Genomic DNA, 17284 nt, shown 5'->3' on the forward strand with positions numbered 1-17284 from the left:
GGAAGGGAGGGAGGAAGGAAGGGAGGAAGGAAGGAAGGAAGGAAGGAAGGAAAGACGGAAGGAAGGAAAGGAAAGAAAGAAAGAAAGCAAGAAGGAAAGGAAGGAAGGAAGGAAGGAAGGAAGGAAGGAAGGAAGGAAGGAAGGAAGGAAGAGAAAGAAGGAAAGGAGGAAGGAAGGAAGGAAAGGAGGAAAGAAAGAAAGAAAGAAAGAAGGAAAGAAAGAAGGAAGGAAAAAAGAAGAAAAAAAGAAGGAAGGAAAGAAAAAAGAATGAAGGAAAGAAAGGAAGAAAGAAAGAAAGAAAAAAGAATGAAGGAAAGGAAGGAAGGAAGGAAGGAAGGAAGGAAGGAAGGAAAGGAAAGAAAGAAAAGAAGGAAAGGAAGGAAGGAAAGGAAGAAAGGAAAGGAAAGGAAAGAAAGAAAAGAAGGAAAGGAAAGGAAGGAAGGAAGGAAAGGAAAGGAAAGGAAAGGAAAGGAAAGGAAAGGAAAGGAAAGGAAAGAAGGAAAGGAAGAAAAGAAGGAAAGGAAGGAAGGAAAGGAAGAAAGGAGAGGAAAGGAAAGGAAAGGAAGAAAGGAGCTCAGTCAACAGTGTTAGGTCTGATCTGCCTGGAGTGTAGAGACTCCAAGCGCACACGGAAACACAGGCAGCGGAGACTCTTAGGGCAGAGAGGAGAGAAGAGAAGAGAGGGGAGAAGAGAAGAGAGGGGAGCAGGGGAGCCAAGGGAGGTGCGCCTTGGGGTCTCCTTCCGCTGAGGCCCAAAGAGAGGCACCAGTAGAAGGAGACCCAAGCCCTGCTTTCTCTCCCTTTTGCAGGAACACCACGATCCCACGAGCGCCCGCCCGGAACACCTCCGCTCCAGCTGTGCCGCATCACCAAAGGGAAGTAGCGTTCAGGAGGTGGGAGTCTGCCCAGCCCTGGCCCAGGGAAGCCCTGCCCCCCCCCCCCACACACACACAGAAGCCCCGCTCCCATTCTGGGCCCCATTGTCACCCTGGGGCCCTTGGGAGCAGAGCAGAGCAGAGCAGAGCAGAGCAGAGAAGGAAGACCACCCAGGCCCCTCTGCTGTGCTCTGTTCTGTTCTTTTCTGTGTGGGATTTGGGGGCCTGGAGGGGAGGGGCCACCACCTGCACCCTGGGCCTTCTTCTTCCACCTGGGCTGGGCCCCCGCCTCCTTTGACCTACGCCCCCTCCCTGACCCCTCCCTCTCGGCCTGGGATGCCACCACCGCCCCCTCCCTCCCTCCCTTCTCCAAGGTGGCATCCCACCAAGGGCGCTTCTCCCTCCCTCTTGCCCACCCAGATGTGCTGCCCCTCCTCCCCTCCCTCCTCCTTCCCCCCCAAACAACCCCATTGCCCCCTCCTCTGTCCCCACCCCATCCAAAGGGTCAAGGGGAGGGGCAGGGGGTCTCAGCCCCTCCATCTGTCCAGGCATCTCGGGAGGCTCAGCTCCATTTGGGGAAAGGTGGCCATTTCTCCATCCATGGTGCTGTGTCTCCCGATGGGCTGAGATCCCCCTTGGGTTCCCCTTGCCCCCCCCCCCCCCGCCTCTCTGCTCACCTGGATTCACCCGGAAGGAGGCCTGGCTGCTGGGAGCCAATAAGGAGGAGGAGGAGGGGTGGCGGACTCTATTGACACCACTCTGCGCTTCTTGCAGGGCCACTCCAGATGGATGAAGAAAGGGACAGTGACCTTCGTGGGAACACCGAGGGACACACCATCAAAGGACCCTGGTCATCGAGGGACATGCCATCAAGGGACCCGGGCCCTGACCTTCGAGGGACCATGACCACCGAGGGACAGTTGACATCAAAGGACCCTGGTCATCGAGGGACGTAACAACAAGGGTGCCGGGCCCTGACCTTCGAGGGACCGTGACCATCGAGGGACACGTAACATCCATGGACCCTGACCTGCAAGAAGAAGACAGAAGACAGGACTTCTTTATTTGTTTTATTGTGCAATTTTAAAATGTGTATGTGATGTTTTTTAAAATGTGTATGTACTGTTTTTAAAATATATATGTGCTGTTTTTTTAATATATTTATTGTTGTTTTGTGTGGGAGAGGACTCCACTCCCCTGCGAAAGCGCTGCTCTTCCCCTTTGGCTTCTAGGGCTGCCTCCTGTGAATCCGGGGCTGGCTGTGGAGGGAGGGAGGCCCAGGCCTCTCTTGCAGCGGAGGGTTCCCAAGGCCCTCCTCCCTCCTCTGCAAATCCAGGACTCACAGCCCAGCGCCGGAGGGGAAGAGTCGCCCTTGAGCAGCTCAGTGAGAGAAACCCCCCACTCTTGGTTTATTGTCATTTAAAATTATATCATTATATTAGTTAATGTATAATTAGAATAAATGTAATACTTTATTTTTAATTTAGCATTTTCCATATTATTTAATGTGTTATTAGAATAAATATAACCTTTTCCTTTTAATTTAGCATTTTCCATATTATTTTATGTGTAATTAGAATAAATATAATCCTTTATTTTTAATTTAGAATTTTCCATGAATTCCTTTGGGGAGGGAGACCCAAACTCAGGCCCCATCAACACTGACCCTTTCATGCAGGTTGAACTTCATATGAGGCTGGGTTTATACTGCCTTCTATCCCAGGACCTGATCCCAGATTATCTGCTTATTGTATGAGTCTGAGAAAAGCAGATAGTCTGGGATCAGATTCTTGGGTATAGGCAGTTTAGATCCAACCTGAGTATGTTTTGTACATATAATACAGTTCAAACTGCATGAAATGACAGTGTAGATAAGGCTGTCGGCCCCATCTAAACTGCCATATAATCCTGCTTCAGAATGCATATTAACTGTGTTTCAAAATGGATTATATGGCAGTTTAGACAGGGCCTAAGAGGAAGAAGTTAGAGAAGATGACAGTACTACAGCGTAGGGGAGATCGACACTGTCCTATTTCACAGGATCTGATCCCAGATTATCTGCTTTAAACTGGATTATATGAGTCTATACTGCCAAATAATCTGGGATCAGATCCTGGGGTAAGGGGCAGTGTGGAAGGGAATGTAGTTGGTGCAAATATAGTCCTGGGCTTACAGTGGGGGAAGGCCCAGGCTTCTCTGGCGGAGGGTCCCCAAGGCCCTCCTCCCTCCACTGCAAATCCTAGGACTTTCAGCTCAGCGTTGGAGAAGAACTGCCCTTGAACCGAACAATGAGAGTATCCCTTATGCTTTGTTTTTTGTAGTTTACCTTCTATGATTGTATCGTATAATGTTGTAGTATTTAATAGAATAAATGTACTGCTTTATTTTTAATTTGGTGCTTTCCTTGGATTCCTTTGGGGAGGGGGAGAGAAACCCAAATTATCAGAACATGCAAATCAGGTCCCACCTAGTCTGCCATATAATGCAGTTCAAACTGTATTATATGGTGAGTGTTGGCTCATATAATGCAATCTAACGCAGTTATATGAATCTACACTAACCATATAATACAGTTTGAACTGCATTAAATTGACAGCATAGGTGAGGCCTAAGAGGAAATGAAAATGCTAGTGTTTGGTTTATGCAAATATTTGTGTCATTACACTGTGTCATGTTAAGATCATTTTGTGACTGTGATGGCATGCTGTGTAAATAAAATCTGCATTTTTTAAGAAAAACTCTTTGTGTGTGTTTATAAATGTTTTTCTGGGGGAAACATTCCTTATGGAAATGCAAAACTGGGGGGAATAGCGAACCCTATCATAATGAATGACATCCTCCACGTTATTCTGACTTGTTACAATGGGCAGAATAGAAATATTTGTCCCTTGGAACATAGCCATACTCAGGGTGAATTATCTCTCTCTTTTTTTTGGTCCCAAATGGAAGGACAAGGCAATGTCTTGGCAAGCGAGCCGGGATTTGCTGGATAGGGAATTAATCGATTGATCCCGGGTCACATTGGAAGCAGATGGAACTGAGAGAAAGCTGGGAAAGCCGAATGCAATTTCATCATTCGCGTATAGGTATATATATATCTGTTTATGAATGATGGAACAGCAAGCAGCTTTCCTGGTTTGTCCTCTCTAAATATCATTTTATATATCCACACACACACATTGGGCATATAAAATATTTAGGGAGAATGAATCAAGCACATATACAACACCATGCAAAAATAGAACATATCAGATGCACAACACACTTTATAGCTACGGTACTAACCTACAACTAAACTTCTACATACAGCAAAGTATAAATGGCTTCAACCTTCCCAACTTGCTGGTTATAATAGTCAAAACCCAGAAATTTCCTCTATGGAAAAAAAATATTAATTGACCATAAGCGTATTCCTTATCAAGGCTGTGTTGGTAGAAGCAGAGAATTCGTCTACTCAAATTCTTCTAATATGTCCAGATTTGAAAATGAATGATCCCAATTCTTTAAAGAATAAATAAAAATAAAGCATGAGACTTTACTTTGTTCCAGTTTTGGGGTCTGTAGTTCTTTCTGCATCTGAGAGAAAGAGATCTGCAAATGCTTCCAATTAATTATTTCCTGCCCATAGTTGAAGAAAATCCTCCTCTTTGGGACTACAATTCAAAAAATCCCCCGGCAGCAGGACTCATTGGATTTTCTGGGATCTGTAGTACAAAAGGAAATAAAAGAAGCCAGAAACCTATCGCTATTTCTGACTAGGAAAGTCCATTGAATCAATGTATTTATTCATCAAATCATTGGTTCCAAGAGCCTGCACTGGTTTGGATTAATGATAATATTTTTCCCAATCTCTCCTCTTTTTTGGTCTGAACCAAATCAAAGAAGAGAATGATCTCTGTAACCAAAGAACGAGGCTAAAACATCATGTGTTTTCAGAGGCTCTGACGCAAATTGATCTTCATGAAAGCTCATGCAAATATAAACCAATGAGTCTAAGAGGTGCTGCTGGAGCCTTTCATCTGCACCCATTTTCTGTTTTATGCCAGAGCAGAATAACACTGTGATCTTTTTGGAAGCTCAGTCTCCATGGGTCTGGAAATAGTTTCCAAAAAAGGTTCAGCACCATGGAAAGCTCCTTTGGGGTTTGTAACTTCTTGCAAAGCTCAGGTTCATAACACCAAAACAAAAAAATCACAATTGTGGAAGCCAGCAGAGGGCATGGATGGCCTATAGAAAAGACCCCTCCCAACACCACAATCAGGCCAGATTTGAACGTGAGAATGGAAAAGATATCTCACTGATTTTGGTAAAATATTTATTAAAGTATTTATTAAAGTGACATTTGCATATCTGATGACCATCAGGCCATGTCATCATTTTGTTTGCACTAAAAAGCAAAAGTCTTGGACAGGTGGCAGGTGCATTGGTATAGGTAAAGGTAAAGGTTTCCTCTGACGTTTAGTCCAGTCGTGTCCAACTCTGGGGGTTGGTGCTCATCTCCATTTCTAAGCCGAAGAGCCGGCGTTGTCCGTAGACTCCTCCAAGGTCATGTGGCATGACTGCATGGAGCGCCGTTACCTTACCGCCAGAGCAATACCTATTGATCTACTCACATTTGCATGTTTTCGAACTGCTAGGTTGGCAGGAGCTGGGGCTTACAGTGGGAACTCATTCCACTCTCAGGATTTGAACCTGGGACCTTTTGGTCCGCAAGTTCAGCAGCTCAGGGCTTTAACACACTGTGCCACCAGGGGTCATATGTCCATCCCTTGGTACGTGGGGTGTTGTGTAGATGTCTTTGGTGTGGTGTGTCCAATCTCTCTCTCCTTCTCTTCTTGTGTGCATGGTGTCTTCTTTCAGTGTGCCTCTGGTGCTGTGTGTCTCATCTCCTTTGCTCTCTTCCCTTCTGCCTGTTGTGTTGGTGCAGCCAGTGCCATACGCTTGGTGTGGTGTGTCCAATCTCAATCTCTCTCCTTATGTGCATAGGGTTTTCCTTCTGTGTACCTTTGGTGTAGCATAACCCATTTATCTAGCTCTCTTTATATGGTGTTGTGTCTGTGCATCCGGTCCCATATGCCCATGCCTTCTGTACATGGGGTGTTGTGTAGACGTGTTTGCTGTGGTGTGTCCAATCTCATTCTTTTGTGTATGATGTCTTCCTTCAGTATGCCTTTGGTGTGATGTGTCCCATCTTCTTTGCTCTCTTCCCAAGGCCTATCCCTTCTGCCTGTTGTGTTGGTACATCCGGTGCCATATGTCCATCCCTTCTGTGTATTGGATGTTGTATATATGTGTCTCCATGTGTGATATATTCTCCCTCTCTTCCTGTGTGTGAGATGTGTTCCTTCAGTGTGCAGACGACACCAAACTGGGAGGGAGAGCAACACTTCAGAAGACAGGAGCAGAATCCAAAACGATCTTGACAGACTAGAGAGATGGACCGAAACTAACAAAATGAAGTTCAACAGGAACAAATGCAAGATACTTCATTTTGGCAGAAAAAATGGAAATCAAAGATACAGAATGGGGGACGCCTGGCTTGACAGCAGTGTGTGCGAAAAAGACCTTGGAGTCCTCATGGACAACATGTTTACATGAGCCTACAATGTGATGCGGCAGCTAAAAAAGCCAATGGGATTTTGGCCTGCATTAATAAGAGTCTAGTGTCTAGATCCAGGGAAGTTATGCTCCCCCTCTATTCTGCCTTGGTCAGACCACACCTGGAATCACATTGTGTCCAATTCTGGGCACTGCAATTGAAGAGAGATGTTGACAAGCTGGAAAGCGTCCAGAGGAGGGCAACTAAAATGATTAAGGGTCTGGAGAACAAGCCCTACGAGGAGCGGCTTAAAGAGCTGGGCATGTTTAGCCTGCAGAAGAGAAGGCTGAGAGGAGACATGTATAAATATGTGAGGGGAAGTCATAGGGAGGAGGGAGCAAGCGTGTTTCCTGCTGCCCTGCAGACTAGGAACAATGGCTTCAAACTTCAGGAAAGGCGATTCCACCTGAACATCAGGAAGAACTTCCTCACTGTGAGGGCTGTTTGGCAGTGGAACTCTCTGCCACAGAGTGTGATGGAGGCTTCTACTTTGGAGGCTTTTAAGCAGAGGCTGGATGGCCATCTGTCGGGGGTGCTTTGAATGAGATTTTCCTGCTTCTTGCAGGGGGTTGGACTGGATGTCCAATGAGATCTCTTCCAACTCTAGGATTCTATGATTCTATGATTCAGTGTGCTTTGGGTGCCTTGTGTCCCATCTCCTCCTGCCTCCTTCTTCCCTTGTGGTGCTTGTGTGTTTGTATGCGAGGCGTGGGCTGCCTCCCCTTCTCCACCCCTTCCACGCGGGAGGGGCTCTGGGCGAGGCTTGGCCCTCCTCTCCTCCCTCTTTCCCTCTCCCGCCATCCATCCATCCATCCATCCATCCCTCCTTCCTTCCCTCCTTCCTTCCTTCCAGGCCTCTCCCCCGATGCGTCCCGGCGATGCTCCCCGCCTGGGGCGGCTCAGACCCCGCGAGGCCGAGCCCCCGAGAGGCCTCTTCTTCTCCCGGCTCTGGAGGGGCGCCTCCCTGGACACCCCACTCGCGACCCCCACCATGAAGGCCCAGCAGGAGGAGGACGAAGAGGAGGAAGAAGAGGAGGAGGAGGAGGAGGAGGAGGAGGAAGGGGACGCCGGCAGCAGCGCACAGAGCCGCCCCCCGGCCCACGCGCAGGTCGGTCAGCAGCCCCACGACCACCACCCACTCCCACGCGTGTCCGCGTCCCCCCCGTGGGAGGTGGCCCACCCAGCCCCACCCACCCACAGGCAACGCCACCCTAAAACCCTGGGCTCTGAAAGCACCCTGGGTGGGCTTTTACCGGGTGGAGGTGTCTTCTCTCGCGTGGGTTGGTTTTTTAGTCCCAACTTCAACCCATATTTCAACCCCCTGATATGGGGGCAAGAAAGAGGGACAAATCCTGTCATTATTATTATTATTATTATATAATAATTATTATATATATTATTATTATATTATTATATAATATAATAATTTTTAATATGTGCGAACCCTTTGATATGGTGGAAAGAAGAGGGACAAATCTTGTTATTCTTGTGATTATTATTACTAATAATATTAATCTTTCAATTATGTGCAAACTCTCTGATATGTTGGAAAGAAGAGTGACGAATCATATTATTATTGTGATTATTATTACTAATAATATTGATATTTCTACTATGTCCGAACCCTCTGATATGTTGGAAAGAAGAGGGACGAATCATATTATTATTGTGATTATTATTACTAATAATATTAATATTTCTATTATGTCTAAACCCTCTTATATAGGGCAAGGAAGAGGGACAAATCCTGTTATTATTGTGATTATTATTACTAATAATATTGATATTTGTACTATGTCCGAACCCTCTGATATGTTGGAAAGAAGAGGGATGAATCATATTATTAATGTGATTATTATTACTAATAATATTAATATTTCTAATATGTGCAAACCCTCTGATATGTTGGAAAGAAGAGGGATGAATCATATTATTATTGTGATTATTATTACTAATAATATTAATCTTTCAACTATGTCCGAACCCTCTGATATGGGGCAAGGAAGAGGGACAAATCCTGTTATTATTGTGATTATTATTACTAATAATATTAATATTTCTACTATGTCCCAACCCTCTGATATGTTGGAAAGAAGAGGGATGAATCATATTATTATTGTGATTATTATTACTAATAATATTAATATTTCTACTATGTCCGAACCCTCTGATATGGGGCAAGGAAGAGGGACAAATCCTATTATTATTGTGATTATTATTACTAATAATATTGATATTTCTACTATGTCCGAACCCTCTGATATGTTGGAAAGAAGAGGGATAAACTTGTTATTACTGTGATTATTATTATTAATAATATTAATATTTCTAATACAGTAGAGTCTCACTTATCCAACATTCTGGATTATCCAACACATTTTTGTAGTCAATGTTTTCAATGCATTGTGATATTTTGGTGCTAAATTCGTAAATACAGTAATTAGTACGTAGCATTACTGCGTATTGACCTACTTTTTCTGTCAAATTTGTTGTATAACATGATGTTTTGGTGCTTAATTTGTCAAATCATAACCTATTTTGATGTTTAATAGACTTTTTCTTAATCTCTCCTTATTATCCAACATATTTGCTTATCCAACGTTCTGCAGGCAAGTTTCTGTTGGATAAGTGAGACTCTACTGTATCTGTGAACCCTCTGATATGGGGCAAGGAAAAGGGACAAATCCTGTTATTATTGTGATTATTATTATTGCTAATGATATTAATATTTCTACTATGTGCGAACCCTCTGATATAGAATCATAGAATAGTATAGTTGGTGGAAAGAAGAGGGACAAATTATGTTATTCTTGTGATTATTATTGCTAATAATATTAAGATTTCTCTTATGTGCGAACCCTCTGATATGTTGGAAAGAAGAAGGATGAATCACATTATTGTTGCCATTATTGTTAATAATAATATTAATATATCTACTATGTCAGAACGCTCTGATATAAGGGGAAAGAAGAGGGATGAATCACATTATTATTGCCATTATTAATAATAATACTACTAATATATCTACTATGTCTGAACCCTCTGATATGTCGGAAAGAAGAGGGACAAATCATGTTATTATTGTAATTAATAATAATAATATTTCTACTATGTGCTAACCGTCTGATATGGGGAAAAGAAGAGGAATGAATTACATTATTATTGTGATTATTATTCTTGACAATATTAAAATTTCTACTTTGTACCAAACCTTTGATGTGGGCAAAAAGAAGAGGGATGAATCATATATTATTATTAATAATAATAATAATATTAATATTAATATTTCTACTATGTGCAAACTCTTTGATATGAGGGGACAGAAGAGGAAAAAAATCACATTACTGTTATTCTGTTTATTATTATTATAATTATTGTTGTTGTTGTTATTTCTACAATGTATGAACCTTCTCATATGAGGGAAAGAAGAGGGACAAATCATGTTATTATTATGATTATTATTAAAAATGATAAGAACTATCACAATAACGTGATTTATCCCTCTTCTTTTCCTCATAGAATAATAATAATTCTACTATGTGCGAGCCCTCTGACATGAGGGGAAAGAAGAGGGATGAATCGTGTTACTATTGTGATTATGTTTATTATTATTATTATTATTATTATTATTATTATTATTTCTACTATGTGTGAAGCCTCTGATATGAAGGAAAGAAGAGGGATGAATCACTGTATTATTTTGATTATTATTATTATTAATAATAATAATATATAACTATATCAATACATTATTATTATTATTATTATTATTATTATTATTATTACATAACAGTAAATAAGAGGAGGAGGAGGAGAGACTTCCTTACCGTGTTGCCTAAATGTTTGGATGGGATTTACAGTCTAAAATTGGAGGCGAAACAGTCGGTAGACTTTGAAACTGAGATGAGGAGGAAGACTATTATTATTATTATTATTATTATTATTATTATTATTATTATTATTATTATTATGTAAAGAGGCATTACTAGGAAGGTGCTTTGGTACTGCCTGGCTCTCATGCCTAGATGCTTGGATGGGATTCATAGTCTAAATCTATTCGGATTATTTGGGGCAAGGGATTTATATTTTAGAGTGGAAGCTGGAGTAGAAAATGACTCACAAGAAATCAAATAAAACAATAGTGTGTGTGTGTTAATCCCATGGAAAGTATCACCCACTGAAGGTGCATCTACACTGTCAATTATTACAATCTGATACTACTTTAACTGACATGGCTCAATGCTGTGGAATCCTGGGAGCTGTAGTTTTACAAGATCTTGAGCCCGCTTTGCCTCAGAAGGCTGGAGTCTCAACAAACTACAACTCCCCAAATCCCATAGCCATGCGCCTTGGCAGTTCAAGTGGTATCAAACTGTGTTAATTCTACCATGTAGAGGCATCTTCGGAGTGGATAATATATGTGCGCCAATGTGCTGTTGGAGTGATTTCACAGACTGAAGCCGTTGGCTCTTGGCTCTCAAAATCACTCCTCGCTGGTGCAACACAAGAGTAGCAATGCTACTATTGACAGTGATAGCAAGCCAAGGCATGGATCCAGTCTGGATTTTTCAAAAGGGGAAATTCAAGATCTAGGAGCATAGTAAAAGGTTGGGTTCAGCACCTTGGATAGTTCCTCCAGACTAATAGAAATGATTCACAACTTGGGCAATGTGGCTGCTAGCAAGCAGCAACTACTGTGAGCGACAGGAATCTATTCTCCTGTTGATCACGCTCTTTGCTCTGAAAGCTATTACTAGCTGGCACTACTCGTGAGTAATAGTATTACATGGGAGAAACAAGAAAGAGAAATAAGTTGTCGAAGGCTTTCATGGCCGGAATCACAGGGTTGTTGTGTGTTTTCCGGGTTATATGGTCATGTTCCAGAAGCATTCTCTCCTGACATTTCACCCACATCTATGGCAGGCATCCTCAGAGGTTGTGAGGTCTGTTGGAAACTAGGCAAGTGGAGTTTATATATCAGGACAGTAATTAAAAAACAACACTCACATTCTAACCAACATCTGCATTTTGAAAAGTAATTGCAAAAGGGATCCTGAACTGATCACTGATCAGAGAAAGAAGGAAACATCAACCTGCCGATCAACAGGAGAACAGATTCCTGTCGCTCACAGCAGCTGCTGCAATTAAGACAAGACCTGGGGACTTTTCATTCCCTACATGTATCCTACATTTCGTACATTCGTGTTTTTGTTGCTAATGATCTTTAACTTTGTGAGAGCTGTTCAGCAGTGGAACTCTCTGCTTTGGAGTGTGGTTTATTTATTTATTTATTTACAGTATTTATATTTCGCCCTTCTCACCCCGAAGGAAACTCCAATTTAATGTTTAATAGGCTTTTCCTTAATCTCTCCTTATTATCCAACATATTCGCTTATCCAGGGTATTGCCGGCCCGTTTATGTTGGAAAAGCGAGACTCTACTGTAAATGTAAAAGTAACAACAATAATAGAGTAAAATAATAAATGTAATAATAAGAATTAATAGAGTAAAATAATAAATGTAACAATACCAATAATAATAGAGAAAAATAATAAATATACCATATATACTTGAGTATAAGCCGACCTGAATATAAGCCCAACAGGACCCTCACCTGAGTATAAGCCGAGGAGGGTTGTTTTCAGTCCTAAAAAAGGGCTGAAAAACTAGGCTTATACTCGAGTATATACAGTAAGCGTGTCATTGTGCAGATAGTCAATCTACACGCTGCTGGATAACCACAATTACAGTAGAGTCTCACTTATCCAACATTCTGGATTATCCAACGCATTTTTGTAGTCAATGTTTTCAATACATCGTGATATTTTGGTGCTAAATTCGTAAATACAGTAATTACTACATAGCATTACTGCGTATTGAACTACTTTTTCTGTCAAATTTGTTATATAGCATGATGTTTTGGTGCTTAATTTGTAAAAACATAACCTAATTTGATGTTTAATAGGCTTTCCCTTAATCTCTCCTTATTATCCAAGATATTCACTTATCCAACATTCTGCCGGCCCATTTATGTTGGATAAGTGAGACTCTACTGTAGAAGCTAAACTCAAAACAACACTCTCCGTTAACTTCTAAACAAGACGAGAGCTCAGGATGCACTTTCTCAGAAATGAATCACTGGCTAATTTTCACCTCTGAAATCCTCTGGCCAGTCTCCCTCACAAGTCCACCATTCGAATGAGGATTATGCAACATTTGATTCACAAACCACGGGTTAATGCTTCCCCATCAGCCGTCGAGAAACTCGTTTCCAATTACCTGGAATGAGACGGCGGCTGCTTTGTCCCTTCAGGGAAATGCGGCGAGGACTAATTGGTGCCAAGCTGAAACGCCTTATCCTCTTTGCTGGGAATATAATGGAAATCATGGGGAGGGGGACTGGAAGCGGGCCAAACACAGGCCTTATAAGGTGCAAATTGGCACCTTATCTCTCCAATATCTGAAAAATATGCACCACAGTAAAGGTTCAAAACATAGAACACAATATTTATATTAGAGCATCATATACATAATAATGTTAACAATAATACAAATAATAATACAACTGATGATCCAATTCTGTCAGCTGTAGTGGCACACAGTCGTAACTTACAGAGTATAAAGATTTTTAGACTGCAATAATCCAGATTTAATTGCTACACAGAGCAGTTTTCAGTATAAAACATATATCAGACATATATTAACAAGACTCCAACTAAAGTTTGTTAGCGACACAGTATGTGTACATTCAGTCTCTTCAAAATGGCATGTAATATGCTGTAAAACTAAATATATCAGTGTACAAATCAATTGGCTCAAACCTGGCTTGGAGTCAAAACAAATCAAAGTCTCTGTAGTCTTGGAGTAGTTCTATAGGACTCCTTAGGATGTAAATGCAGTCAATTGGCTGTAGCTTCAGTTTGTAACAAATGTTGCAGTCATTTACAGTTCCCAGCCAGGAAGCCCGGTCAGATAGATGTTATCTACTGCAGGAGTTGCAAAATATTGAGCCAGTAAAGTTCCCCTTTGCCCCAAGGCTGTGACTTCTTGCATTTCTGTCTATTGTGCACCAAAACCTAAGCCAAGAAATATCTCTTTTGTGCCAGGGCTTATTACATTCCTGCCAACCTGTGCCAAGACATATCTCTCTCTATAGTGGTTGACTTCAAGGAAATAGTGGCAGACATCCAATGGCCGTACTGCCCGGATCGCAATGCATCTCATCTGATTTTTGGCTTAGCTAAGTGGGATCGGGCTGGTTTGTACCTAGATGGGAGACCACTGGCGGAAAATACTCAGTTTTTGGATAAATTTGGGCATGTATTATGGTCATCTTAGTGTTGAGCCCCGGTGGCGAAGTGTGTTAAAGCACTGAAGCTGCTGAACTTGCAGACCGAAAGGTCCCAGATTCAAATCCTGGGAGCTGAGTGTGCACCCGCTGTTAGCTCCAGCTTCTGCCATCCTAGCAGTTCGAAAACATGCCAATGTGAGTAGATCAATAGGTACCGCTCTCCATGCAGTCATGCCGGCCACATGACCTTGGAGGTGTCTACGGACAACGCCGGCTCTTCGGCTTAGAAATGGGAATGAGCACCAACCTCCAGAGTCAGACATGACTGGACTTAACATCAAGGGAAACCTTTACCTAGTGTTGAGCCAAAGCCAAAGGAGAAGCTGCTTCAGGAGGACCCGGAGCTCCAAATTTAAGGGATGCCATATCTAATTGCCATGGATCAATGTTATGCAATGCTGGGATTTGGAGTTTGCTGAGCTACCAGCTTTCTTTGGCAGAGAAAGCTCAAGACCTTGTCAAGCTGCAGACCCAATGATTCCATAGGTTTGAACCAAAGCAGTTAAAGTTTATTTGTTCTATAGCATAGATGCATCCAAAGTTTTCCTTTCAGTTGCTGGAAGCTTTGGTGCTCGAACGCTTTTGTTTTCAAAGAAGGAACTCTAAGCAGGCATCAACAGCAATGGTCAAATGACAAAGAGTGCACTTTTTGCTGCCGCACATTATATTCGGCAGCAAATCCTTGTTATGGTTTCGGAATTTTGAAAATTGAGATGTGCATTAGATTAGATCCTTCCTTCAGGAAACAACTGAAGACTTGGATGTTTCGGCACATGACTGTTTTGGAGATACAGTCATTAATTAATCAGCCCCAGAGGGGTTTTAATAATCTTTCCTGTATTTATTATGATTTTACCATTTATGTGTTTTAAATGCAATTTTTTATCCTATATTTTTGTTTTAATTGATATATTGTATTACTGTTTTATCTTTTTATAGTGTGATTTGTATTATGTTGCCTATATTTTGTCCTATGTTGTTTGGGCCTCTGCCCCATGTAAGCCACCCCGAGTCCCCGCGGGGAGATGGTGGCGGGGTATATATAAAGTATTATTATTATTATTATTATTATTATTATTATTATTGATGGTGCATTAGACTCGAGCCAATACGGTATCAGAGATCCCCTGATAGGACTTGGGTTGTATCTACACTGACAAATAATACCATTTGATTCTGTATACATCAACCTAAGAAAGAGTCCTACCTGAAATCCTATAAAGTCTCAATGGCTGATCGGAGATGCCTCCACACTGCAGAGTTATAGCAGTTTGACACCATATTAACTGCTATGCTATGGGATTTGTAGTTTCATAGGAGTCTCTGTCAGAGATTTCTGGTGCCATAACAAACCTTGTTATGGCACCAGAGCCCCCAGTGGCGCAGTGTGTTAAAGCGCTGAGCTGCTCAACTTGCAGACCAAAAGGTCGCAGGTTCGAATCCAGGGAGCGGAGTGAGTGCCTGCTGTTAGCTCTAGCTTCTGCCAACCTAGCAGTTTGAAAACATGCAATTGTGAGTAGATCAATAGGGAAGGTAACGGCGCTCCATGCAGTTATGCCAGTGGCCACATGACCTTGGAGGTGTCTATGGACAACGCTGGCTCTTCGGCTTAGAAATGGAGATGAGCACCAACCCCCAGAGTCAGACATGACTGGACTTAACGTCAGAGGAAAACCTTTACCGTTACCTTAACAAACCGTGACCACGTTGGCTGATGGGATGCTAATGGGAGGTGCAGTCCCAAACCTCTGCAAGGAAAGATCGATGATGGGAAGTTTGCTTTTCGCCTCTCAGCAAAGGCAGCCTCTGAATCCCTCTTTCCAAGCCTGGGCTAAACAAACAATTATCCGTGGCTGGATTGCATCATCCGGCGCAGCGAGAGGATATCTGGTGGCGGAAGAGTGACTGATCTCATTATCGCCCGGACAAGGCCTTGCGTGACTGGAGGGAGGAGGACCCGTTCTGCCCTGAAACCTGTTTAGTGCAAAGGAAAGTGCAGTAATATATATATATTTGGCCCCAAAATTCCCCTTAAAGAGCATGAAGTGCACGACATGAAAGCCACCAACTGCCCCTGCAGTGTTGTGTTGTGTCATTGTTGTGTGGTGTCAAATGTTATTGAGAACACTATTATTATTATTATTATTATTATTATTATTATTATTATTATTATTATTTTATTATGACACAGCAAACAAGATAGATATGCTGGATTTCATATCACAAAATCACAAGTTGAACACTTCCCAAGTGTCTAGGACTGTGTGATGTATTTTCGGATGATGCGTGCAGATCCCAGTAGGGTGGCCTTTTGCAGTTAGCAGATCGTAATTTTGTCAATGTCTATTGTTTCCAAACGCAGGCTGAGATCTTTTGGCACGGCACCCAATGTGCCGATCACCACCGGGACCACCTGTACTGGTTTCTGCCAGAGTCTTTGAAGTTCTATTATTATTATTATTATTATTATTATTATTATTATTATTATTATTATTATTATTATTATTATGCTCTTCTATGGTCAGTTTTCACCAGAAGCCAACCATAGGGCCATGGTCGAGGAGCTAGAGTTTTCTAAAGAACTATTATCACGAGTTTAATGTTATTTTTAATTCACGGTTTTCCACTTTGTGCTTCTTACTCCCAGAAAGGTGAAGGACCAAGTACCAAGTTGTTATGTTAGTTGTGTATTCATTTCTGGCAAGGGGTTGGACTAGATGGCCTTTGTGGTTCCCTCCCAACACTTAAAACCCTGCCATTCGAGGGCATGATTGTACTACCAGGCTACATTTATCCTCGACATGCCTTTGTTCCAAAAAGTTATTGCTCCATCCTATCCCACTGCTCCATTCTGGCAAGGGGTTGGACTAGATGGCCTTTGTGGTTCCCTCTCAATGCTTAAGACCCTGCAATTCGAGGACATGCTTGTCCTGCTTGGCTACACTTATCCTCAATATACTCTTTGCCCAAAATGCCATTGCTCCATCCCATAAAAAGGCCCAAGGCACACACGCTTTCTCCCTCCCGCCTCCCGAGCCTTGCTTTTGTTTGCAGCCAGCACAATCTTTGCTGGCTTTTGCTTTTGGCTTTCTCCCGGAGGGGAAATTAAGCCCCGTGGTTGACGAGGCTGCCTTGCCCTAATGACACTCAGACACCTTGCTTTTCCAAGATCAGCTCTTGCTTCTTCTTACTTTTTTCTTGCAACAGCCAGCAAAATGCTGCAAAGTAGGCAGAAAGCAGGAGTCAGCATCAGCTGGAGGATCATGCCTTGCGGGGTGGAGTGGCCTTGTGACTCTGTCTATCCAACAAGCAAGCACTGGATGCCATAAAATCATAAGATAATGTTTTTTATTTCCATTTTCAATGTAATTTTTTAGTTTCTCCACGAAAATGAAGAGCTTGTTGTAAAGTTTCCCAGTCTTTCTTCAAACGTCAATAAAGATAATCAAATACAATTAA

General features: G+C 42.2%; 2 protein-coding genes across 3 annotated transcripts in view; both read left to right on the top strand.

Annotated features, from left to right (window-relative positions):
- LOC134293874 (uncharacterized) overlaps positions 1–3266 on the top strand; it is a 28508-nt gene extending 25242 nt beyond the window's left edge. For both annotated transcript variants that reach the window (XM_062962908.1, XM_062962909.1), the window contains exon 22: positions 810–3266. The gene's annotated coding sequence lies outside the window, so the exon portion shown is untranslated. The remainder of the gene's footprint in view (positions 1–809) is intronic.
- Positions 3267–7173: 3907 nt separating this feature from the next.
- Positions 7174–17284, top strand: part of rims3 (regulating synaptic membrane exocytosis 3) — a 54569-nt gene continuing 44458 nt past the window's right edge. The window contains exon 1 of the mRNA XM_008117900.3: positions 7174–7582. Within this exon, the coding sequence (XP_008116107.2) occupies positions 7340–7582 (243 nt within the window). The 5' untranslated portion in view covers positions 7174–7339. The remainder of the gene's footprint in view (positions 7583–17284) is intronic.

Source organism: Anolis carolinensis, unplaced genomic scaffold (genome assembly GCF_035594765.1).
Source record: "Anolis carolinensis isolate JA03-04 unplaced genomic scaffold, rAnoCar3.1.pri scaffold_10, whole genome shotgun sequence".
Taxonomy (NCBI): domain Eukaryota; kingdom Metazoa; phylum Chordata; class Lepidosauria; order Squamata; family Dactyloidae; genus Anolis; species Anolis carolinensis.